We start from the raw sequence: 24,523 nt of genomic DNA, 5'->3' as shown, positions 1-24,523 counted from the left end.
ACTACTTCGATTTCTTTACTGGTTATGGGTCTGTTCAAATTTCTATTTCTTTCTGTTTCAGTTTTGGTAGTTTATATATTTCTAGGAATTTGTCCATTTCTTCCAGATTGCCCATTTTATTGGCATATGATTGCTCGTAATATTCCCTTATTATTGTTTTTATTTCTGCTGTGTTGGTTGTGATCACTCCTCTTTCATTCTTGACTTTATTTATTTGGGTCCTTTTTCTTTTTGATCAAACTGACTAGTGGTTTATCAATTTTGTTAATTCTTTCAAAGAACCAGCTTCTGGTTTCATTGATCTGTTTTACTGTTTTTTGGGGGAGGGGGGGTTCAATAGCATTGATTTCTCCTCTAATATTTATTATTTCCTGTCTTCTGCTGGTTTTAGAATTTATTTTTTCTTTTTCCAGCTCTTTAAGGTGTAATGTTAGGTTGTGTATCTGAGACCTTTCTTCCTTCTTTAGGAAGGCCTGGATTGCTATATACTTCTCTCTTATGACCGCCTTTACTGCATCCCAGAGGTTTTGGGCTGTGGTGTTACCATTTTCATTGGCTTCCATGTACTTTTGAATTTCCTCTTTAACTTCTTGGTTAGCCCATTCATTCTTTAGTAGGAAGTTCTTTAGTCTCCAAATATTTGTTATCTTTCTAAGTTTTTTCTTGTTGATTTCGAGTTTAATAGCATTGTGGTCTGAAAATATGCACGGTATGATCTTGATCTTTTTGTACTTGTTGAGGGCTGATTTGTGTCCCAGTATGTGATCTATTCTGGGGAATGTTCCATGTGCACTTGAACAGAGTGTATATTCTGGTGCTTTAGGATGAAATGTTCTGAATATATCTGTTAAGTCCATCTGGTCCAGTATGTCATTCAAAGCCATTGTTTCCTTGTTGATTTTTTGATTAGATGATCTGTCCATTGCTGTGAGTGGGGTGTTGAAGTCTCCTACTGTTATGGTATTATTATCAATGAGTTTCTTTATGTTTGTGATTAATTGATTTATATATTTGGGTGCTTTCACATTTGGAACATAAATGTTTACAATTGTTAGATCTTGTTGGTGGATAGACCCCTTAATTATGATATAATGTCCTTCTTCATCTCTTGTTACAGTCTTTATTTTAAAGTCTAGATTGTCTATTATAAGTATGGCTACTCTGGCTTTCTTTTGTCAACCGTTAGCATGATAGATTGTTCTCCATCCCCTTACTTTCAATCTGAAGGTGTCTTTAGGTCTAAAGTGGGTCTCTTGTAAACAGCATATAGATGGATCTTGTTTTCTTATCCATTCTGTTATCCTGTGTCTTTTGATTGAAACATTTAGTCCATTGACATTTAGTGTGAGTACTGAATAAACCCTGGAGCTCTTTAGAAATGCCAATACATGTTATCTTCCCTCTAGAGGTTCTTATTCAGTGGTGTGGGCTGGGGCCTGGCCATGTGTATTTTGTTTTGAATGCCCACTGGTGATCTTGTGGGCATGGGCTGGGGTTAAGGTCCACTGTGCCCAGTTTACCAGATTCCCTTTGGTGTTTCCACAGTTTAATTTTTTTTTAATGTTTATTTTTTGAGAGAGAGAGAGAGAGCATGAGCATGGGAGGGGCAGAGAGAGAGGGAGACACAGAATCTGAAGCAGGCTCCAGGCCCTGAGCTGTCAGTACAGGGCCCGATGTGGGGCTTGAACCCACAAACTGCAAGATCATGACCTGAGCCGAAGTTGGATGCCCAACCGACTGAGCCACCCAGGTGTTCCTGGTATTTCCACAGTTTAAGTGAGACTGTCAACACTGGGTATCAGTGATTTTTTTTCCTTTTTGTTATCTGCCAATTTGTTATCTGCCTTACGTTTTACCTCTTTTTTCTGTTCCTATGTATTTGCTGCCTTCGAGCCCAGACTTCTGTCTTCCCCGGAGTGTTTCTCTCTGTCCCCCTCCCTGTCAAGGCCCCTGCCTGCTCAGGCCTGCGGGGAGCTCATGGAGCCTTGCTGTTGTGGTCTGCAGGTGTCTGACTTTCGGGAGCAGCTGCTGGCATGTGCTGGGGTAGAAGCTGAGCGAGTGGTGGAGTTTTCCTGTGGTGAGAATCCATGGCCAGGGTGGAATGGGCCATGTGTCACACTCTGGCAGCTTATTGTCACAGTTGAGGAGGCCACGAGGTGGGACCTTCTCCCTTTGCCAGCTCTCCGGCGAGCTTACTTAGCCCCGTGCTTCTGCACTGTGTCCCTCCGCCTACGTGGGAGAGGTCTGAGTCCCGCCCACCTGCGCTGTGGAAGCAGGGCAGGTGGCAGAGTGTTGGAATTGTTCTCCTAGCATGGAAGACAAGGTTGTGGAATGTTCCTTCTGGACACTGCCTTGTAGAATAGCCCCTCCTCGGTCTCTGCAGGTCACGTGATCCCTCCAGACAACATCCTGCCCCTTGTCATCTGCAGCGGGCCCTCCAGCCAGCAGTTGGAGTTCACATACCAGAAGAGAGAACTGCCTCAGATGGTTCGTACCAGCCTGCTTGCCTTACCACAGCCTCTGCCAGGGCAGGAGGGCAGTTTCTGGGGTGGTGGGTGCTCTGGCCAGTGCTTAGTGTCCAGGTGCTGGGGTCTTCCACCACAGAGCTGGAACAGAATGGCTGGTGTCCATCTAGATGCTTATCAGGGGAAGTCTGGGCATTCCCCTCCCCTCACTCCCTGACTGTTAAATAAGTTTTCTTAAACCTCAAGGTGTTCAAGTACAGATCCAAGGGTGACTACGATCGGGGAAGAGAAGTGTGGGCCCAGAGGCCCCCGGGCAGAAATCAACAGACAGGAAGGTGCCACCCTCTCACCACACACACACACCCAGCTGATGCTTCTGGGGAGTGTACCACACACATCACAAGGTCAGCACTCCAGAGCTAATAACCCTGCTGCTGGTGTGTCACGTCCTCCCTGCTCCAACTCCCAATGCCCCCTGTGCCATGAAAACCCCAGGCAGCCTCTAGTGACAAGCTCCTGACACCTGCATCCCTGCCCAAGGTGGGGACTGATACAACCAAATGGCAAGAGAACGAAAGGAAATGAATAGCTTCCTCATCAGTTTCATCCTGAAGGTTTTGAGTCCCAAGGTTAGGAAGCATTGTTCGGATATGGCTTCAGGGAGGGCTCTGTCTTCTTTCCTTAGATGGATGAGACGGGTCGTATTCTCTATAACCTGTGCAATGTGGTCCCTGGAGGGGTGGTCTGTTTCTTCCCCTCCTATGAGTACCAACGCCAGGTCCATGCCCACTGGGATAAGAGTGGTCTGCTGGCCCGCCTGGCTGTCAGGAAAAAGGTGAGTGACCCCCTCATCTGGGACTCCCACTTGTGAGGTCAATGGTACCCAGGGTTCCTGCCACGATTTCTCATGCATGTCAGACCAGAATGTTAGGCTTACATATGGGCTTCTGTTAGTTAGTTACTTACTCCCACCACTTCTAACACCTCGTCACCTCCCACAGGATTTCTCTCTAGCCCCTTACTCTGTGGGGTTCTCTGGTTCCCAGTCTGGAAAACATAGGGCTGAGAGCAGACCTGGGACCTATGCATTCTGAAACCTTTTCCTGGGAGACATTGTCTGTTCTCCTTCAGATATTTCAGGAACCCAAGAGAGCGAACCAGGTGGAGCAGGTGCTGCTGGAGTATTCCAGGTGCATTAAGGTGAGAGGTGTAACTGAGGCCTTGGGCCCAGAGAACATCTGGAGCTGGCAGCTGCAGATATTTTGGGTGGCATCCAAGCTCTGGCTCCACAGCTTGGGCTGTTGTCTCCTGCAGTGCTGTGGCCATGCAGGAGGCGCGGTGACAGGTGCTCTGCTCCTCTCCGTGGTTGGAGGAAAGATGAGTGAAGGCATTAACTTCTCTGACGACCTTGGCCGGTAAGTTGTGGGTCTCTCGTCTCCTGGGCTCTGACACCGACCACCCCTCACTCCAAATAGCAGGGACCCTGCCTGGAAGCCGATGCCATCTGAGTCTGCACCCTGGCTGACTGCTCAGGTCACTCAGCTGTATGGGGAGGTGTTTCGGCCCTTTGCTTCCAGGTGGAAGTTAGGCTGATCATCAGGGTTCAATTCACGTGGCCTGCATTGGGTTGCTTAGCTGAGAAAATGCACTCGAGGTGGAGGTACAGGGTGGGGAGGGAGGGGCAGAGCCAGTGAGCACAGCTTGAGGGGGCAAAGGTGTGCTGGATATAGCAGCTGAGGATGCGTGGTGAGGACCGGGTCCTATACTCTGGCCCTTGAAGATGTGATGGAGGCCTGGCTGCCCACATGCCATGGCCTCATGTTCCCTCCATGCTAGGTGTGTAGTTATGGTAGGCATGCCCTACCCCAACATCAAGTCTCCAGAGCTACAAGAGAAGATGGCCTACCTGGATCAGACTCTTGTGAGTACCTTCAGCGTGCCAAAGGATGGGAGGAGACAGCTGGGGAGAAAGTTCTGTCACCTCTAGGACTGTGATACCAGGGCGGTACAGCTGTGACCTCCCACTGCCCACTGATGTGTGCCAGTGTTTCCTGCTTGCTCCAGGGGATGGGATGTACCTCCTTTACCCTCTTGAGCTTCTCTGTGATCTCATCCGTTATATCAGCTGCTGGCATTGTGCCCATGAAGGCTACTGTTCTTGCTCCAAAGCCTGGCAGTATAATTTTCTCAGAACACTAAGAAGGAGGCAAGAAGATAATGATAGATCATCTCCTCTGCCCTTCCCAGCCCAGAATCCCAGGTCAGCCCCCACCAGGGAAGGCTTTGGTGGAGAATCTGTGTATGAAGGCTGTCAACCAATCTATAGGTAGGCCGGGGACTGTTCCTGCGGATAGTGGTGATGGATGGTGGGAGAATGAGTTGACAGGGAAGAGGGATTTTACTGCTCTTTGAGGTTGGGACACAATAGATACCGTGGTGGAGGCTGGTTTAACCAAGAAGCCCCAACCTCTGTTGCCATCTAGGCAGGGCCATCAGGCACCAGAAGGATTTTGCCAGCATAGTGCTCCTGGATCACCGGTATGCCCGCCCACCTATCCTGGGAAAGCTGCCAGCCTGGATCCGAGACCGCGTAGAGGTCAAAGCCACCTTTGGCCCTGCCTTTGCTGCTATGAGGAAGGTCAGTCCTACCTTACCCTGCCCCCTGAGAGCCTCTCCACCCCTGAGATCTAGTGTCTCACTGCCTATGCCTGTCTCCCCAGTTTCACCGCGAGAGGCCTGGCCCCTCCTGATGGATGACCCACCACCGCCTGAGTGCCAGGCTCTTCCTTCACCCTGCCCACTTGAAGTGTTGGGGAGTGTGGGGAGCCAGCCTAAGAAGGTGATACCCAGGTGGAGACCAGACCAACCCCTTTCTGGAGTCAGTGGGCTGCCAGGACTGGGCACAGGTAGAAAAACCAGTAGGAGAAAAATCGAGTCGATCTGAAGAAACAGTGGGTCCTGGCCATCCTTGGGCCCACCCCGGGGCAGTTGTTCCCCTCCCTGGAATTGAATGTTTGTCCATGCAGCATGGCCCAGAGTCAAGCTTCCTGCCCTGTTCCACTGCACTATCTCTGGCCTTGCAGTCTCTCAGTGGCCACCTTCTCAGGCAGGCCCTCCTGCCTTTACCCCCTTCTGGCTACAGTTAGCTGTTCTAGACCTTCACCCTCTTTTCAAAACTAAGAATGTTCCCTATTTCCACCTTCCTGGTGCCCACAGGGCTCTTTCTGCACCCCTCAACCCTACCTTCTTTCTCTATGTCGTTAAGAACTGGGAAGGGGCGCCTGGGTGGCTCAGTCACTTAAGCATCTGACTTTGGCTCAGGTCATGATCTCGCAGTCTGTGAGTTCAAGCCCCATGTCAGGCTCTGTGCTGACAGCTCACAGTCTGGAGCCTGCTTCGGATTCTGCGTTTCCCTCTCTCTGCCCTTCCCCTCCTCATGATCTGTCTCAAAAATAAACAAACTGGGAAGAGTGTCCTGAGCCTTTGTTTTTAAATCATAGGGCTGGTCCCTAACCTCTTCCACAGCATTTCTTGCTCCCTTGGCTTGGCTCCAGGTCTTCCTCCAAGTCAGTGGCACCTTCCCCCTCAGCTACTTGAGCAAACTCCGAGACACCTCCTCCCCTGACTTAGCAATTATGCTGAGGGCCATTAGGCTCTCAGCAGGACTATTTTTAGAGACCCCGTGTCTATCAGGGAGACATTTTTCCCTGTGTGAAAATACCCCCGCCTCTGTCTGCACCAGCTTCCCTTGTTGACTGCACCTCTCTTCTCTCCCTGACCCAGAGGAAGGGGCCTCGGTCCGCCAGGTGCTCTGCCCCCATTGCTTGAGCCTGGTGGGAACAGGAGGACAGACACCGGCTGGGAGGAGACACTTGCACTCTGCACAGCTATAGTTCCATGATTAAAAGTGCGCCACTGGTTTATGCTTGGTTCTTGCGGTATTATGTCTTTATTGATCCACGTATTTATTTCAGTCTGTAGTTGGAGGAGAGCACAGGCAGAGAGCAGGGGGCTCCCCCCTCCCAGCCATTTGGCCTCAGAAGCTGGCCACCTCACTCCTTGAAGAAGGTTCCGGGCACAGACCTGGGAGGGGGGACAGTCCTCCACAATCCCTGTTCCTCCAAGGGCAGCAGGGGCAGAGCGACTCACGGGCCAGGCAGCCCTTCCTAGCCATGTCCATGTGAGGGCAGTAACTAAATCTGGGTTTTGGTGGGGAAGGAACGGCTAACCCCTAGGATTCCCAGTCGTCCTCATCTTCCTCTCCAGGTGGCTGCTGTGGGGGAGGCAGAGGCGGTATGGAGTCTGACATTCGGGCAAAGGCTCCTCCTGGCCCCTCACCGGTCCCCGTTGCAGGTCCTTTACCAGAGATACCTGGGGGGACAGAGTTGGAGGGTGAGGGGGTTGGTGTGGGATACCAGTTCACCCAGCCCCTAGAGACTTAAAAACAGGAAGAAAGTGGCAAAACGTTCATGATACAAAATATCCTGAGCCTCCCAGCCCAAGGGAAGGCAGCAGGCTCTGCTTCCTACCTTTACGCCTCATGACCAGCTTGTTAAAGAGATCCGACATCAGGTCCCCACCTTGGCTTGTGGCTCTCACTGTAATGGGAAAGCCACTAGTAAGGAAAGATGAAGGAACCAAGGGGAAAATCTGCCTCTGGGGTGACATTCTCAGGGTTTGGATCTATTTATTTTTTGCTCCCTATCAATACATGCCAGCCCCTCCCACAGCCACCATGTCTTGGAGCTTCAGGCTGGCACTGGATCCAGCACTGGGGCACTAATATGAAACTGAGTAACACAGCCACCTGAAACAGAGGGGGAGGTATGAGTGGCCCCATTGTACGGATGAGGAAACTGGCCCAAAGAGGTCGGGCAATTTGTCTGAGGTCATAGAGCAGAACTTAGAAATTGGCGATGGGATTCAAATTCAGGACTTCCAGGGCATTGCTGCTTTGTGCCCAGGTGTTCTAGTCATGCCGGCATTTAAGATTCATAGCAGGTGCAACCTGCAGCCTCAAGAGGCTTAGCAAAGCAGGACTGGGCTAACCCTCCAGGTCCCCAACCATGTCCTTGGACAGCCCCTGGCAGATTCTAAGAAGATTCTCTGTTGTCATAGTTTGAGCTGGGTGAGGCTCTGTCTCCTATTAGCTTAACGAGGAAAGTTCTAAGCAGGCTACAAAACCAGGAGGGATCCCACAGCCTAGGCCACCCAGGGCTTCCAGCAGAAGCATGAGGCTAGGTGCTGCCTTTCTGCACCACCTTTGGGGTGGGCAGAGAGCACTCTATTAGAGTCATGGCTACAAGAGAAGGTGGCCCTTTCCTAGAGCCCTCCTGGAATGGTCCTAGGATCCCCTCACCTTGCTCCTGCTCCTTCTGTTTCTTCTTCTCCAGCTTGCGCTCCTTGACGCTGCGTAGCTTGGCTTTGCCGATGCCCCCAGCCTGGCGGATGGACTCCAGGAGAGTGGCCCGGCCACTGGAGGGGTCCACCACTTCCTTGGGAGCTCCCTGGACTGTAGCTGGGAGGGGCAGGGTGTGAGGAAGAAGGCTGCTCAGGCAGGCCGCCCTATGGGACAGCCTTGCCCAGCCGGAGGTTCTGGGGGTCCAGAGGCTTCCCCTCAAACCTGGCTGTGAGAACAGGCTGTTCCTCTTGACAAAGGAAGCCAGTGGGTGAAGCCGAGCCTTGGGAGCCCATATGCAGCCTGAATGCTGACTGTGTCTGCCTGCACTCAGGAGGTCCTGTATGCAGGCACCCCTGCTCCCTTCCAACGCCACTTGGTTTAGGGGCCACTGCAAATCTACCCGTTTGCTGACAGTGTCTGAACTTGACACATGAACCAACAAGGAGTTTTTGTGCCACCTGTGGGTTCTGGAGATAAACCAGATGTCATACTAAAACGAAAATCCCCATTTTAAGGATTTGGATATTTTATTGCTGAACTTTTCCATTTTTTTCAGTAGCCCCTTTTTAAATAGAAATGAGGGACCACACCTCCATGTCTAGGCTCCCTCTCCCTGGAGATTAGAATTTTGGGAGGCTACAGTTTGAAAACCACTATTTCATGTACCCAGGGGAACAAGATTTTGAAATTAGAATTCTTCTGAAAGTCTGAACCTTATGGCCACATAAACCTACAGAAAACCCTTCAGGAATCCGGAAATCAGAGGCATCCTCAGAACACATGTCCCCTCCCCGCCCCCAACTCCGGGGGCACCCTGCTGCTGCTCTACCTGGAGACAAGCCACCACTGCGGTCTTCTTCCCTGGCACCTTGGCCTGGGGAGGCCAGGGTCTGGGGTGGGGGTGGCGGAGCGCTGACCAGCACAGCTGGAGCTGGAGGAGGCGGCGGGGGTGGGGGTGGGGGTGGGGGTGCTATCAGCACTCCATCTTCCAGGTCTGCAACGGAAAGGTGGGAAAGTGTGATGTTCCTAGGATGCAAATGTCCGAGCCCGAGAGCTCCTGCCCAACTCCTGTTTCCAGCTCACCTGGCTTGAAAGGCTCGGCCACCTCTGTGTGGAAGGTGGGCAGCTCTGGAATGGTGCCAGGGGCGGAGGGGGCAATGCCGGGGCCCAGGTCAGCACTGTACATGAGGTCATCAGCGATGCCTGGCAGGTCAGGCAGGTAGGATGGCACGTCGATCTCAGGCACTTGGCCCAGGTCAGGCACATAGAAGTAGTTCTCTGGAACCTGCACGATTAGGTGGGAGCATACGAGTCGGGGGCTGCAGGGGACCGGGGCCCTGTAGTTTGACCTTGGGGCAGCGAGCAGGGCCTCGTGCACACCCATGTACAGCAGGGCGGGAGCAGGGCCTCAGCAGACCCTGAGGATGCTGGCAGACTCTCCGCTGCACCCCTCCCCGACACGCGCCCTCCATCTCCACCTGTTGCTCCAGCTGCTCCCTCTTGCTGATGGACAAAGGGGCATCGAACAGCTTCTCCTCTGTCTCTGCCCCCAGCATCATGTGGGTCTTCGTTACAGCACCAGCCAGGGGGTCCAGGAAGACGTACTTTTTGTACCTGCAGAGGTGGGATGGGTGGGGGACAGTCCATCATATCTGCTCTAGGCCCATGGTCCTGACCCATCTTTCCTATTTCTTCAGGGCCACGGTTTGTACTATGGACTCCGAGGCCTTACAAGGTAAAAACCAAACTGCTCAGCGCCTGGCCCCCCCCCAGCCTGCAGTCTTCTGCACCCAAGTCTGATGCCCCCTGTATCCCCCACAAAGCCAGGCTGGGCCCCCAGCCACCCTTCCAGAGCCCTGCCCTCTGCCGTACAGGTTCTCAGTGGTGTTGAACAGCAGCAAGGAGCTGACGGAGCTGATGTTGCTGGGAAGGCCCCCGAGCCCCTCCTCAGCCTCATCCTCAGGCTCTGGCTTGGTGTTCACACACACAGGGAAGTATTTCAGCTTCTCCTGGCAGGATGAGGGGTGGTAACACAAGAATGGTGGGTTTCAGTACTGGGTCAAAGTGACCACCCATCCCAGTCAAAATCCTCTGAGGGGACACAACCCTCAGTTCCTCCCCCACAGCCAAGGCCACCTCTGGTCACCCCTCCAAGTGCATGAGCCCATCAGACCTGCAGGGCCCACTCATCCAGGGGGCGGTGCTTGCTCTGGATCCTGTGGCGGGGGCGTCTCTGCACGCCAGGGTCCTGGGCACCTGTGAAGATGGAACCGTACTCCTGCAGACGCTCTGGTGCTGGGTACTTGGCACTGGAGAACACCTGTGGACACAGAATCTTAGATCAATTCTTCAGGGGGCCCAAGATGCTCCAGAGCCTAGGGTGGGGTTGGAGGGGTGGATTCTGAGGAGGAGGAAAGCTTGAGGGGTGGCTGGACAGGGTGGGCAGGGACCTGGGCAACCTCAGAGGTGTGGGGATGGGATTTCTGGGACTGCTTGCCAGCTACAGGGACTCAGGGTCACATGGGCTACCTTGATGGCCTTCTTGCTGCCCTTGATCTTCTCAATCTTGGCCTGGGCCAAGGAGACTCTCTCCCCAATGGCCTGCAGCTGCCTCCGGCTGAGCTCTACTCGCTGGGAGATCCTGCCATGGAAAAAGAATCACAGGCTGAGGGCCGCTCCCCAGAAGGCTACAGCTTCCTGCACACCTGCTTCTTCCTAAAAACCTGCAAAGCCAAGGGCTTAGGCAAGGGCCCTTAAAATACAGTGTTCTCTGCTGGTCACAGCAGATCTTGGGACTGCCCGGGTGGCCTCTGCAAGGCTTGTCTAACCTGAAGAGTCTATGAATGAACTCCACTGGGTTCCTTGGAGCTCTGGGTAGGAATGGGCAATTGCTCTGGCCTCAAGTCGGTGCCTGGATGTGCCATCTTAAGGGACAGGGCTCCTGCCTCCAGGAGTTTACAGCCTCAAGCAGGGGCAAGCAGAGACAAAACTATCATGACTCACGTATGTAATCACCTGCTTCCAGACGAGGAAACTAGAGCTCGGCAAGGATGGGTGACGGGCAAGACTGGGTCTAAATTCAAGTCCCAGACCCGTTCACAGGGAGCTGCCCCAACATATCATAAACAGCTTGTGTGGGCAAATCTAAAGTCCCCACCGTGGTTCTCATGGTTGTGGTCAGGGTGCTCTTGGGTTTCCACTCACCCTTCCCTGATCAGTGGGCTCCAGTGACACCAGTGCCCTGCTATTCCCCAAACATGCCAAATGTATTATCGCATGGCCTTTGCATCAAATGGAGTGCTGTCCCCACAGATAACCACAAGGCTGGCTTCTTCGCTTCACTGAGCACCCTCCTTGCGGAAGCCTTCCTGGCCAAGGACTCTTAAAGATGCACCTGTCACTTCCCAACCCCCTTTAACACAGAGCCATTTGACATTATGCATGAGTGCTCCAAGGGGGTAAGGGCTTTGCTTTGGTCCCTACTACATTCCCAGTGCTGGCACCTGCAGGGGCTCGCTGAGTGACAGTACCCATATGCCCTAAATGTAAATGCATGTGAGTCTCACTTATGCTGTCCCATATTATTGAGCAATGGCAAGTTTCTTCTCACTGCAGAGTTGACAGAGACACCAGGGCATCCTCCTCCCGGTTGCTTCCCCACCTCCAAGAACACCAGTCCCTGCCTGCGACCACCGGGTTTCATATAAGCACTCACCTGGCAGGAGTGGGTGCACAAGTGAAAAACAAAAGAGGCAGAACTGCAAGTTTACTTTGCAGGGGAGGGGAGGAGGACACATTGGATGGCAGAGGGGCCCCGCTGCCTCTGGGGTCAGAGACTATACAGCCAGGGAACTCTGGGATTTCTTTAAAAGTTGAACAGTCAAAGCTCTGGACCAATCTTCCTAAATCAACCAACCTCCACCAACTCTAGAGGATTCTGTCCCCCAGAGCACCAACCCGATCAGCCAATTTCACAACCGTAGGGGTCTCGGTTCCCCAAACTCCCTGATTACTCCTGGCTCCTTATGTGTAGGGAGCTACATGAGGTGAGGGGCTAGGGTACAAGCAGGTATCCAAAGCAGCTTAGTCTTCCTTGACAGACTGGTCTGAGTGGGGCAGTAACAGAGAGAACAGAGGGCAGAGTTTCCTTCCAGTGAGAGAATGCAAAATCACCAGACTTGCGTGAGTTCCATCTTTTCTGGCAGGAAGAAAGGTTTCCATCCACTGAGAAAGGTTACTCACACACAAGCTACTTCCTCCCATTCCCAACCCAGCCACATTCTGCCCCTGGGTGCTGAAGCAACGTCAGTGGTTACATAACCACTCGGCTTGAAGTCAACATGGAGAGTGGGAGGGACATCAGAACTGGAGAAGGACAAAGGCTATTCTGTTCCAGTTCTTCCATCAAGGAGAGAAGGGCCCGTTTCTCCAAGTTGCAAACATAAAGCTTAAACAATAAACCCTGGCAAATTTCCAGAATGGATTATTAAATCGAGGGTCTGTAAGCACTTCGAGGAGAAAGAGGCAGATCCCAGGGGCCAGCATTGTTCTAAATTCACAGCATTTCTTTTTTTTGACAGCGTTATTAGACTGGTGTATCAGGGGAAAGCCTTAAACACAGTGCATCTTGAGTCAGCAAGGATTCTGACGGCTTCTCACAAAATCCTGTAGACGAGATGGAGCTATGAGGGTTGGAGGAGAGCACATTTAGGAAAAATCAGAGCCAGATGAGCAACAGTACCCAAAGGGCACTGCCGAAGAACGAAATGATTTCAGCCTTGCACAAAGGCCTCTGGCAGGGCCCCATCTAGCTCATGTAACACTGGATTAGTAAACTGGGGGTACTGAACGGAGGAGGGTCAAAATGGTCCACATAGCAGAAGCAAGACGCAAATAATCTTGCGAGGCCGGAAAGATGAACTGCAATCAACAAGATGAAATTGACAAGGGATGAAGTCCAGCATTTACGTTTAAAAAGTACACAAATACAGAAAAGATGGAGGTTTAGCAACAAGGCCTGAGGTTCTGGTTAACTATAGCTCAGTATGAGCTAAAAGTGTGTTAAGCAGCTTAAAAAGGAAATGTGATCTTGGGGCACACAGCTCCTTGTCCCTCCTTCCTTCTTTCAGTAAACAGGGGACATCCACTCTCTTGGAGGCACTATAGAGAAAACAGACCCCAGATTAATGAGCTAACCTATGCTGGGCACCAACCTCTCTGCAGCTGTGTCCCCTTTAAACTGGATCCACATTTTTTATTTATTTTAGAGAAGAGAGAAGAGAGAGCACGAGTGGGGGAAGAGGGGCAGAGACAGAATCTTATCAACACAGGGCTCAATCCCATGACCCTGGGATCATGACCTGAACTGAAATCAAGAGTTGGACGCTCAGCTGCAAAGCCTCCCAGGTGCCCGTATACTGGATCCACATTTTAAGAGTCCTCTGAATTCCATCCGGACTATAGGGTCTGTTTTCATTCACTGCTGTATCTCTAGTACCTGGGACTGTGCCTGACGTGTAATGAATACCAGCTGAATGTAAAGTGACAAGTTAACGTCCAAAGGAGGGTGATGAGGACAGCGAGGAGTCATACAAAGATGACTGAAGGGTGTTCTGGCTACAGGTGAGATGACTTAGGGAGTATGGTGATTCCCTTCAAATATCAAAACTATCACAAGTGCTGTTGGGCTGAGAAGCGAGTAGACTTATTCCGTCACCCCAGAAGGCTGCTTAAGGACCAGCGGGTGGAGTTATAAGGAAGCAGACATCTTGTGCAGATCTTCTGCACAAGAACTTTTTAGTAAATAGTTATACAGCTTTGAAAATCAGAGTCCAGCAGGATGACCACCTGTCAGGAATGCTCCAAGGGAGACTGCTGTGCAGGGCAGGGGAGAGGAGGACAGGAGCTTACAAGCATCCAAGAGCCTACAGGTCTAGGTAATGGCCTGCTTGTTGACAAAGCCGCCATCTAATCTGTCACAGTCACAGCCATGGGGCCAAAGACCGTGCAGACCATGGGTGAAAGGGCTCTCACTGCTGGGCAGTGGCAGTATGAAGGCTGCATTAGGAAGGACTGGCAGGCCATATGCAGCTGGGATGGAGTGCCACAACCCATTAGCAGCGTCCCCCGTGAGGGTGGGGGGTAGTGGCAAGTGGGCGATCTGCCATTCCTAATTGATGCCCGCTGGCTTGATGGTCTGCTTCAAGGCAGGTCTGTTTCCAAGCTTATCATGGAAGCCATGTCCTCAAAACACATTCGCCCAGACACCAGGGCTGTTTCTGCTGGCGGTGACAGGAAGGAACTGGCTTAGTTGGTCTGCTCAGAGCCTGGGACAGAAAAGAATCAGGTAACGCAAAACCGCCCTCAGGAAGATTCCCCTCTCCCAGGGAGAGAAGTGACTACGATGCCCCACAAACCTGGGTCTAACATCCAGTTAGCAGCAGTGTGACCTTGAGCAAATCACTCAGCTGGCCTCGGCCTCAGGTTTCTTCAGCTAAAACAGGGACAGTGACTTCTAGATCATGGAACTATTGTAAAGGTTAAAACGAGCACCTGTATGTCTAGTGTTCCTGTACTAGCAGCTATATCCAAAGTACTTGGTTAGCATTTGCTATTGCTACCCCCGAGATTAGGAAGGACGAGGGGCTCCAGGCACTCAGATGAAAGCAAGAAGAGGTGGTGCTGAGCTGACGTGAAGCAGGAAGTTCCAGGCCAGGAAAGAACACCATGGAGCAGAGAGCTGGGCAACAGCAAGGACTCCTCTGGCTGGCATGGGAGGGATTCAAGGAAGCGTCCTAGGGACCACTCCCCGCCTGGTGTGGGGGAGGTTGGGGACAGGTGGCCAGGATAGTGCTTGGGCCCGGGGCCCCTACCTCCAACGCCCAGTCCCATTCCGTCAGGGATGATTTCCTGCCACGGCCCCTGGCCATCAGCACTCCCACCCTGCCTTCTGCAGAGACTGCTGGGGAGGAGGGAGGAGGGAGCACCCTTCCTGCCCCAGAGTCTCTGCTTCTCCCCTCGCCTATCCCACCCCTTGGCATTGAGACCCCCCTGAACCTGCTCTTGCCATTCTCTCCTCCTCCTCCTCCTCCTCCTCCTCCTCCTCCACTCACTGGGATGATTAGGAATGATCTGCTAATTATGCAGGCGGCTGACTGAGTGCTTGCCAACCTCGGGAGTCACCAGGTGCCAATCAGGACCAAGAAAGGAGGGGAGGGGAGGGGAGGGGAGTCTGGAGGAAGTGAGGCAGAGGGGGAAGGATGGGAAAGGAGGAAGGGGAGAGAGGGAAGGAGGGGCTGGAAAGACAAAAGAGAAGCAGGGGAAAAGCTCTGCAGAGAAAAGGAACCCTTCCCCAGGCTGCGGCTTCCTCGGTAAGGTGGCCACAGCACTAGGGCCGACGGGGACACCGAGTGACAGCACTTGACCCCAACCTCCACACTGTCCAGCTCCTCTTCCCTATGCCACCCCAGACCCCTCTGCCTTGTCATCTAAGTCATGTGAAGCCACTGACGTCTCTGGGCAGCTATTTTGGAGCCTGGCTCGTCCCAGGTGAAGATGAGGGCAGGTGAGGGACGGGCACTCTGCCAGGCAGGAGGAGAAGCGGGTCCAGGAGAGCCTGAGAGGTGCTTGTCATTCTCTCCATTCTCCCTGCGGCTCCCGCTGCGGCAGAGCAGGAGGAAGAAGGCCAGCTCAGAATGCTAATTTTCCATGAGCTCACCTACCTGCAGAACTGGGCACAGATGCCCCTGGGGCTGACGGGCCTGCGCCTGAAATGGCAGAACAGTGGGGAGGAGAGACAGATACCCGCCTGTCTCTTCTTTGCAAGAAGTTTCCAAACAGGTGGAATAAGTTTAAAGGGGAAGATTCCAGGCAGGGGTCACATTCACTGCAAAAGCCCATGAGAAATGAGAAGCGCACACACTTGCTGACTGCTGCAGGATGGGGGTGGGAGGAGCAGGCAAATAAGGCTGGGTCTGGGTACGACCCCCCACCCCACACTATCCCTGACCCCTCCTTTTCCTTCACCCCAATCTGTCATCATTCCCTCTGAAATGTCTCTCATCCAGCCCTCCCTGCCGGCAGCTCCCCTGGACTGCAGCCTCACCCCTTCCCTGCCCTGACTGCAGCAACAGCTCTCGGTGGGTCCCTGGAAGCCACCCTCTCCCCTTCCTGTCCACTCTGTGAGGGCTGCCTGCTGAGCCTTCTCTCAACTCTTCTATAGCACCCTTCCCGGCTCCAGAACCTATCATGGCTCCCTACAAGGCCTGAACCAAGAGCAAAGTCCCGTCCTGTTAGGAGAAGCCCCCTGGACCCTAATGTTCTGATCTCAACTGTTCACTCCCCCACCCCCACCCTCCCACTCCCCTGCCATGGTGCATTCCCACAGCAATGCGGAGCACAGGAAGAAGCGACAGCCCAGCTCCCAAAGGCACACAATCTAAGGGGGAAGCGAGGCCCACAGACACAGGGAAAGTTGACTTTCACACCCTGTTCTGCAGTGAAGGAACTGAATGTGTGGGGCAAGCAGTAATGTCTCTACTCCCAGTACAAAACACCCCCCGTTCAGGCCACCCTCCCCTGGGGAGCCTGGGATACACCATGCTCCCCATTCAGGACTCTGAGCCTCTGGCAGCCGTTTGTGGACCTATACATGCACATTCCTACCCTGCCTAAACACAACCTATCCTTCCTATGGCCTCCTTCAGGAGGCCGGCCTTCCCTGACCATGTGTAGGAGGCATGTGGGTTCCCTCTACTTCTTCCTTACTCAAGTAAGGGCCCTCATTTCCTGTAAGGAATCCACTGCTCCCATAGGCCGGGTCCCTGCACTTCAGCTGGGGCTAAACCCAGGGTGTAGGAGTAATACCCTTAACAGGGTCTATGCCAATTGGCATGTCATGCCCTCTGCCCCCACAATGGGCTCTGGGATAGACAGGAGAACCCAGCCAGGCCAGCGGGCCTTCCGAGGAGATACTGACACAGAGGAAAGCCCTCTTTCCTGCTGGACCTGAACCTGAGTGTACGAGCTTCTGGCCCTATTGCAGAGTGAAGCCTGGTGGGGAATGGGACCGACCCAGAAGCAGCAAGCTGGGATGGAATGGAAGAAACATCAGGTACTGATGACATTACTTAAGCCCTGCAACTCCAAATCCTGCTCTACTGATTGATTGCTGTTTGCTTCAACTGGTTTAGGGAGTTCTGACTGATTAAAAAAAAAAAAATGGTGGCACATTTAAGTTTTTACTATTTTGAGAGAGAGAAAGAGAGAGCACAAGCAGGGGAGAGGCAGAGAGACAGGATCCCAAGCAGGCTTTGTGTTGTCAGCACAGAGCCTGACGCGGGGCTTGATCCCATGAACTTCGAGATCATGACCTAAACCAAAATCAAGAGTTGTACACTCAACTGCCAGAGCCACCCAGGTGCCCCAATGTGCCACCAATTCTTACTTATTTCTCCCTTCTCTAGATCCCTAGAAGCCTGCACAATTAATGTTATACAACCAAGACTCCATCTACCATCATCCATCATCAGGGAAATATGAATAAAAACCACAATGAGATACCACCTTACACCTATCAGAATGGCTAAAATTAACAACTCAGGAAACAACAGATGTTGGTGAGGATGCGGAGAAAGGGGCACCCTCTTACACTGCTGGTGGGAATGCAAACTGGTACAGCCACTCTGGAAAACATTTAGAAGGATACATAGAAAGATAGAACTACCTCAGAAATTTAAAGATAGAACTACCCTACGACCCAGCAATTGCACTAGTAGGTACTTATCCAGAGGACACAAAGATACAGATTCAAAGAAGCACATGCACACCGATATTTACAGCAGCATTACTGACAACAGCCAAATTATGGAAACAGCCCAAACGTCCACCAACTGCCAATGGATAAAGTGGATGTAGTGTGTGTGTGTGTGTGTGTGTGTGTGTGTGTGTACACAATGGGATATTCTCAGCCATCAAAAAGAATGAAATCTTGCCATTTGCAACAATGTAGACGGAGCTACAGTGTATTATGCTAAGCAAAATAAGTCAGTCAGATAAAGACAAATACCATATGATTTCACTCATACGTAGAATTTAAGAAACAAAACAGATGAACAAAAGGGAAGGGGAGGAAAAATAAAATAAGATAAAAACAGAGAAGGAGACAAACCATAAGAGACTCTTAACTACAGAGAACAAACTGAGGGTTGTTTGTAGGGCACTTGTAATGAGTACCAGGTGTTATATGTAAGCGATGAATCACTAAATTCTACTCCTGAAACCAGTACTACACTATATGTTAAGTAACTTGAATTTAAATAAAATCTTGGAAAGAAAAAAAAAAAAGAATCCATCTAGAGACTTACTGTTTTAGCATTCTAGACTATAAGATCCGTGGGGACAAGAACCACGTTGTACCCCTCACGTATCGGTACCCTCAGGGTCCAGCACATTTGCAACATGGCTGGAGCTTAATGGAGTGACCAGGCACCTGGCTGTGAGGGAGCCTGCACTTAGGTCCTGGGCTCCTGAGAAGCACCGCACCTTCTCTGGACCAGGCCTAGCCACTTGGGAGGGCCCATATTTCACCACTTTCTCCCAGGAGATAGACTTCCCGCCCTCCCCTCATTCCATCCATGGGCACAGGGACAGCGAAACTGTCTACCAGTGTCAAACACCAGGAAGGGAAAGGGCATCATACTAAAAATCCAGTGCTCCCCTTAGAGAAAGGCAAGCATACAATCACAATCCTGGTGAGAAAACACAAATGTTTCTGATGGATTGTTTTTGGCATCCATTTCAGTCACTGGGCATGGGGTGGCTATAATCTGGGACTGATGGCTCTTAAAGCCTGTGTCCTTCGCTTATGTGTTCCTTAGGCATATTTAGCAAAAATTCCTTAGGCATATTCAGCACAAATATAGGCACAAAAGGCAAATTCCTTAGGCATATTTAGCACAAATATAGGCACAAAAAGGGCACATAACACTTTTCATAACTACTGATAGCAAGTTAATGGAGGGCCACCATAGGCAGCAAAGGAGCAGAGCTGACAGCAACTGATAAAAGAGGGGATGTTTAACTGAATGCTTACTATACTCCAGGTACTTTAATTCCCTTGCAAGTTTTAATCTATTTAATCTTTACCACAATCCTATGAGGAAGGCAGCATTATTGATGCCATTTTATAGATTAGAACACTGAGGCTTAGAGAGATTAAGTAACTTGCTCAAGTTTATAAAGCAAGCAAATGGGGAAGTCAGAATGGAGCCCGGGCAGGCTGCTCCAGAGGCAACCCCCCTTCATCACTTTGGGGCACCACCCTTTTGTTACATTTACCTTCTGTATAGGCTCGGGGCAGGTAGGTGATTTGGGGGTCAGGTCAGAGGCCGAAGAGTAAGAGGATCTGGTGTTTATATCAAGTCTAACTCCTCCCATTTTCTGCCCCTACTCGGGAAGGCTTCCAGGAGGAGGCCTGCTTCCAGGTGATGAAGGGGGAGGTTACATGGTGAAGGAGCAGGGGTTTCCTGGTCAGGGGTACAAGCAGGGGAGGGGGGGTGACTTGGACCACAGGAGGGACCTCAATCAAATACTTCACACTGGGTGGGATAAAAGGTCCCCATGTGAAGGCATAATGTGGGCACCAGGAAGGAGATCTAAGCCCCATTTCAGGTTTCTTCTAGCCAGAAAAAGACAAAGACCTGCATAAAGGACAAAACCTGGGACCTTTGCAAAGCAACAGCAAACACCAGTCAATAACCACTGAGTGAAAATCATTATAGCCGAGGGTTATGCTAGATAAGCACTGGCAATACTCCTACTCAAAACCATAAACTACCCCTAAGGCCCTGCCTACCTCACCGGGGCTTCTCGGCCCCCTCAGTCTCTCACTCTCCTTGCTCCAACCACACTGGCTTCCATTTGGGTCCTTCTCATCTCGGGGCTTTAGCTCATGTCCTTCTTTCTTTCTGGACTTTTCTTCTCAATCTACCCACTCACAATAACTCCTACTCACCCTTCAGATTTTCTCATAAATGTTTTTCCTCACATATGTCTTCCCTGATCCCCCCCAGATCAAATCAGGCCTCCTGTTACCAACTCCTGTCACACCCTATTTCCCCATCACAGGGACACAGTGGTAATTCCAGAGTCTAGAGCCATAACAGCTGGGTGTGACCCCTGACTCTGCCACTTGGGCAAGTCTCTTAGCTGTGCCTCAGTCTCCTCCAGTAAAATGGAGATAACAAACATATGTCCTCATAAAGTTGTTCTGAGGGTTGAGTTAATGCACTCAGATCAATGGTGGCACATAGATAATGCCATATGAGTATCAGTTATTACAAAACCACTATAAGTAGGTCTTCATCACAATTGTAATTAAATCACTAATTACACAATTGGTTACAGTCTATCTCTCCTGCCAGAGTCCAGGTTCCCCCCCCCCGCCCCACCCCCGCCCCATCACCATCCACAGGTAGTGATCCCGTGAAACCTTTCAGAAACTGCAAAGGTGTGCAGCGAAGAAGCAACTACCAGTTCATACAAGTGAGAACCCACTTTGGATTTCTTTCAGTTAGCAAACACAGGTACGAGCGTAGGTCCTTCATAAAAGCAAAGTGGCAGAACGTGACCTTTCAGACAGTGAGGGAAACCCACACACTCTCTGGTTGGGACAGGGACGCTGCCTTACCCGCTGCTGTAAATAACTAAAGAGTGCAGCACAGTGCCTTGCACACATAAGAAGCACTGAATAAATATTTGCTGACTGCAGGAATGAGGGAGGGCACAGGCCCCCCGGGGGCTCAGTGGGATAGCATGCACTGAGTTCCCATGAGCACTTAAGAGAAAAAGTTTCTAAGTTGGGCTCCTACCTTGGGCCCCCTGGGCACAGGGAAGCCAGCTGGGTCCCTCCAAGACCAAGAATCACCAAAAGGGCTGCTCCTAGAGGGTGCACTCCTACCGCCCAGCCCCCAATCAGGTGCGGGTCGGTGGCAGCACCCACCTGCTAAAGATGTCTCCAGAGACCTTCTGCAGGTACTGAAGGGCATCTGCCACCTGCTGGATGGCCTCCTCTCGCCGCAGGTCTGGCTGGATGAGCGGCACCGCATAGGTCTGCCCCGCCAACGAGTGCTGGGTCCTCATGGGAGTCATGGTGCCTGCGGGAGGGAACCAGAGCATGAGGACCGCCCACACTCACCCACCACTGGGCAAAGTGCTGGGAGAAGAGAGCCCAGCCCCCCACCCCAACTGTCTGCCACATGTTCAGCCAGTGCAGGCCGGGGAGTGGAGGACAGGGCACTGGGTGGGAGGCCAGGAGCTCCCAGGAGCTGGTACTCTGTAGATGCTTGCTGCGTGAATGAGGAAAGGAAATTGGTAGGGACGATGGAGGCTGAAGAGAAGCAGTCAGAGAAGGTGCTTGCTGCTCTGCTAGGCACCCTTTCTGTACGTTATCTCATTTCAAACTCCTGAGCCTGGATGAACAAGAAAGAAACCCTGGCTGCAGAGTTCAAAAGAGGCTGGGAGCAGAGGGATGGATTTTGGGGGAAAAATGCCGTTGTCAACTGCCAAATGATAACCAAGTCTGGAAAAGCACAGAAAATGTGGACTCCTGAATTCTTCCCACTTTGACCCCGAAGAACTCAAGACCTGTTCCTGAGACAGGATAGGTAGTGGCTGGTGACTCTGCGTACACCAGTGTCTGGGCTCTGCTCCCCGAGGCTAGAGCTAAGGGGGGGCCGGGAGGAAGGAGGGACATGTGGGGGCGGGGGACAAGAAGGAAAAACACTCCTTCGAATTGCAAGATGAGGGCAGAGTCAGAGTCTATTTATACTGGGTTTAATTAACTCCGCTCCCTGGTGCCACTAAAGCAGCAATCACACTGCAGACAGCACTGATTTGATTGGCAAGGGATGTACCAGGCAGAATATTAAGGCACCAGGCCCCTATAAATAGGCCTAATCACAGCCCCTCAGCAGAAGATGGCGAGGAAGACATTAATCAGACCTGGCACTGCGCTGCACACCTGTTCTCTCAGGCACCATGTTGGGGCCCCTGATTGCAATAGAGGTGTGGGTGAGGCAGGGTAAGTGTGATGGGGAGGGTTCAGGAGGCTTCATTTAGGCTTAAGAACTATGTGACTTCGGGTAAGTTGCTTGCCTTCTCTGAATCTCTGATTTTTTCCATTTCCCGTTCTGCAGACGGAGAATGGCACTACTCCTGAAGAAGTGGTTATTCCCAACGTCACACCATCTTCTCCAAGGAGTTTACACCTTTGCTCCCTCTGCTGGCTTCCCCAGCACTTCCTTCTACCCTACAGGTTCTCTCCTACCCTGCCCAGGCCAGGTCTCTTCATGATCTGAAATGACGGTCTGCTCTTCAACTTTTTCTCCAGCAGTGACAATCCTCAGTTTCCCAGACCTGAAGCTGCCTAGAATCGTCATCAGGGCCCAGGAGTTACTCCCCACCTCCCCACTTCTCTTCCCTCCTATCAAATGACCAAAGTGGGGCCAGCTGATGCCTGAGGAACCTAACTCTGAGACCACTGCCCTCCTTCCAAGGAACCCCCCTATTTATATTCATATTGATGCAAATTTGCTGGCCACTCTAACTTAATTCTGTACCTCAGTTTTCCCATCCCTAAGATCAGGAGAGGGTAAAAGGTAGAAGATACTTTCTGTGTACATCTTGAGATGCATTCCTCCTAAGTTACCCCTTCTGTGTGTGTGTGTGTGTGTGTGTGTGTGTGTGTGTACATTAATGTGAGGGGGTAGTACAGGGACAAATCTCCCAAACAAGGAAGTAACAGGTCCATTCAAGAATTAAGAGATTGAGTATAGCTAGTTAGTGGCTTACTCGTTCTGTCTGCAAACATCTACTGATCAACTATTGGATGCCAGCCACGATCACAAAAAGAGGAATAGGACACTATGCTAGTCATAGAGACAGCCTCAAAACAAATACCATGTGATAAGCGGTCTAATTCAGCCAGGAATACAGTGCTAGGGAGGAAGCACTGAGGAAGCAGTGATAAATCCCTCCAGAGGTTAGGGGAGTCAGGAAAAGCCTCTCAGCAGAAGCTGCATCTCCCTACCAAGCCTGGAGAGGCAGTGCAGGAGAGAACATTCCAGGCAGAACAGCTTGAACAAAGCTGTGTAGGGAATGGCAAGTGGCTTGAGTGATAAGGGTATAACGTTCCTTGGGCCATTAGCAGGAAAAAAAAGGAGAGGCCAGACTGTGATAAACACTGAAAACCATGGCAAGAAGTTTGGACTGAAACCCTTAGGCCTGTGCTGTCCAATATGGTAGCCACTAGCTGCATGTGGCTATGGGCCATCTGAAATGTGGCCAATCCAAGTTGAGGTGCAGTGTAAGTGTAAAACGTACACCAAATTTCAAAGACTTACTAGGAAAAAAATGTAAAATATCTCATCAAAATTTTTTTTTTTTTTCAACGTTTATTTATTTTTGGGACAGACAGAGACAGAGCATGAACGGGGGAGGGGCAGAGAGAGAGGGAGACACAGAATCAGAAACAGGCTCCAGGCTCTGAGCCATCAGCCCAGAGCCCGACGCGGGGCTCGAACTCACGGACCGCGAGATCGTGACCTGGCTGAAGTCGGACGCTTAACCGACTGCGCCACCCAGGCGCCCCTCTCATCAAAATTTTTATATTGATTACAGGCTGAAATGACCATATTTTAGATATATTAGGTTAAAGAAAACCTATTACTAAATCCATCTCACCTGTTTCTTTTTACTTATAAAATCACATGTGTGGCTCACACCGTATTTCTATTGCGTGGCACTCCCTTACAGAATCTGATAAAAACCATGGACTCTCCCAGAAAATGAACATACACCAAACCCATCTCGCAGTGCAGTTTATAATTTCAGAAGTGCATAAAGTCTTTTCTGCAAACCATCCCCGGACAGCCGGCTCCCGGGTCTACAGCCCAGGTTAAAACCAGTGCTGTGGGCAGTCAGGAAGCAAGACCGGGGAAAGCAGTGGGAGGTCAGCTAAGAGGGGCCGGGGAGGGACGGGAGCTGCAAAAGAGGGGTCCGAGGGTTCAGTTCGGCCCACTCGCAGGGCCCAGCGCCCCGAGTGTGGAAAGGCACGTGAGGGTCACGGGGCGCGGTGGGCCGCGACAGGGAGGCCTGGTGCCCGGGACCGCGAGTCCGGCGGGCCGGCAGGGCCCTCCCCGCGCCCCGGCCTCGGCCTGGGCCTCAGGCCGGGGGAAGACCGGCGCCCCGAGTGCAGGCGAGCGCGGAGGGGCAGTCTTTCTGGGGGCCGACGCCCGACACCGCTTCCGGGCGGGCAGCACGCGGGGCGGCGGGGTGGGAAGTGAGGCCGGGCGCAGGCCTGTGCGGGCGGCGGCTGGCGTCGGCACCGGGAAAGGGGTGCAGCGGATCCCGCCTCCCGGAGCCCCTCCCTCCCGCCTCTCCTCTGCGTCCCGCCCTCCACGTCCCCGCGCGGCCCCGGGGCCCGCGCCCTCCCCTGGCCCGCCCGCCGGCCGCCCGTTCCTCACCTGCGCGCCGCCCGCCGCCAGCCGCTCCGGCCGCCGCGCTTCCGCTGCGCCCGCTCCGCCGGGTCCTGGCGCCGCCGTCACCGCGGCGCCGCTGCTCCGCCTCTCGGGGCGCTCGGCCGGCTGGTGGAGCTCTG

General features: G+C 52.1%; 2 protein-coding genes across 7 annotated transcripts in view; one reads left to right on the top strand and one right to left on the bottom strand.

Annotated features, from left to right (window-relative positions):
- The window catches only part of DDX11 (DEAD/H-box helicase 11), a 40,310-nt gene extending 33,915 nt beyond the window's left edge, over positions 1–6,395 (top strand). For 3 of the 5 annotated variants that reach the window (XM_045464286.1, XM_045464284.1, XM_045464285.1), the window contains 9 exons: positions 2,005–2,077; positions 2,384–2,487; positions 3,151–3,300; positions 3,597–3,665; positions 3,780–3,880; positions 4,302–4,386; positions 4,713–4,791; positions 4,949–5,103; positions 5,186–6,395. In XM_045464286.1, the coding sequence (XP_045320242.1) occupies positions 2,005–2,077; positions 2,384–2,487; positions 3,151–3,300; positions 3,597–3,665; positions 3,780–3,880; positions 4,302–4,386; positions 4,713–4,791; positions 4,949–5,103; positions 5,186–5,215 (846 nt within the window). In that variant the 3' untranslated portion in view covers positions 5,216–6,395. Of the gene's footprint in view, positions 1–2,004; positions 2,078–2,383; positions 2,488–3,150; positions 3,301–3,596; positions 3,666–3,779; positions 3,881–4,301; positions 4,387–4,590; positions 4,792–4,948; positions 5,104–5,185 lie in introns of those variants that run through there. The other 2 variants (XR_006708977.1, XR_006708978.1) reach the window with 2 other exon arrangements.
- On the bottom strand, positions 6,385–24,497 carry WASHC1 (WASH complex subunit 1). 2 transcript variants are annotated; one of them, XM_045464288.1, is made up of 11 exons: positions 24,390–24,497; positions 20,867–21,020; positions 10,396–10,507; positions 10,040–10,186; positions 9,739–9,875; positions 9,345–9,480; positions 8,950–9,151; positions 8,696–8,860; positions 7,825–7,983; positions 6,995–7,063; positions 6,385–6,836 (listed from the first exon to the last, which is right to left on the bottom strand). In XM_045464288.1, the coding sequence occupies exons 2-11, from the start codon at positions 21,013–21,015 to the stop codon at positions 6,697–6,699; spliced, it is 1,416 nt and encodes a 471-aa protein (XP_045320244.1). In that variant the 5' UTR covers positions 21,016–21,020; positions 24,390–24,497; the 3' UTR covers positions 6,385–6,696. The 2 variants fall into 2 exon arrangements, with proteins under 2 accessions (XP_045320244.1, XP_045320245.1); XM_045464289.1 differs by lacking the exon at positions 24,390–24,497 and adding an exon at positions 23,608–24,092.
- Positions 24,498–24,523: the final 26 nt, after the last annotated feature.

This window comes from Leopardus geoffroyi, chromosome B4, assembly GCF_018350155.1.
Source record: "Leopardus geoffroyi isolate Oge1 chromosome B4, O.geoffroyi_Oge1_pat1.0, whole genome shotgun sequence".
NCBI lineage: Eukaryota > Metazoa > Chordata > Mammalia > Carnivora > Felidae > Leopardus > Leopardus geoffroyi.
The sequence above is the reverse complement of the archived record's forward strand: the minus strand, read 5'-3'. Positions and strand labels throughout refer to the sequence as shown.

Coding starts and splice junctions, on each gene's coding strand:
- WASHC1 (XM_045464288.1), bottom strand. CDS start 21,015: ATGACTCCCATGAGGACCCAGCACTCGTTGGCGGGGCAGACCTATGCG. Junction 9,152..9,344: donor GGGAGCAGCTGGAGCAACAG/GTGGAGATGGAG, acceptor CTAATCGTGCAG/GTTCCAGAGAACTACTTCTA. Junction 6,837..6,994: donor GCTGGTCATGAGGCGTAAAG/GTAGGAAGCAGA, acceptor CTGTCCCCCCAG/GTATCTCTGGTAAAGGACCT.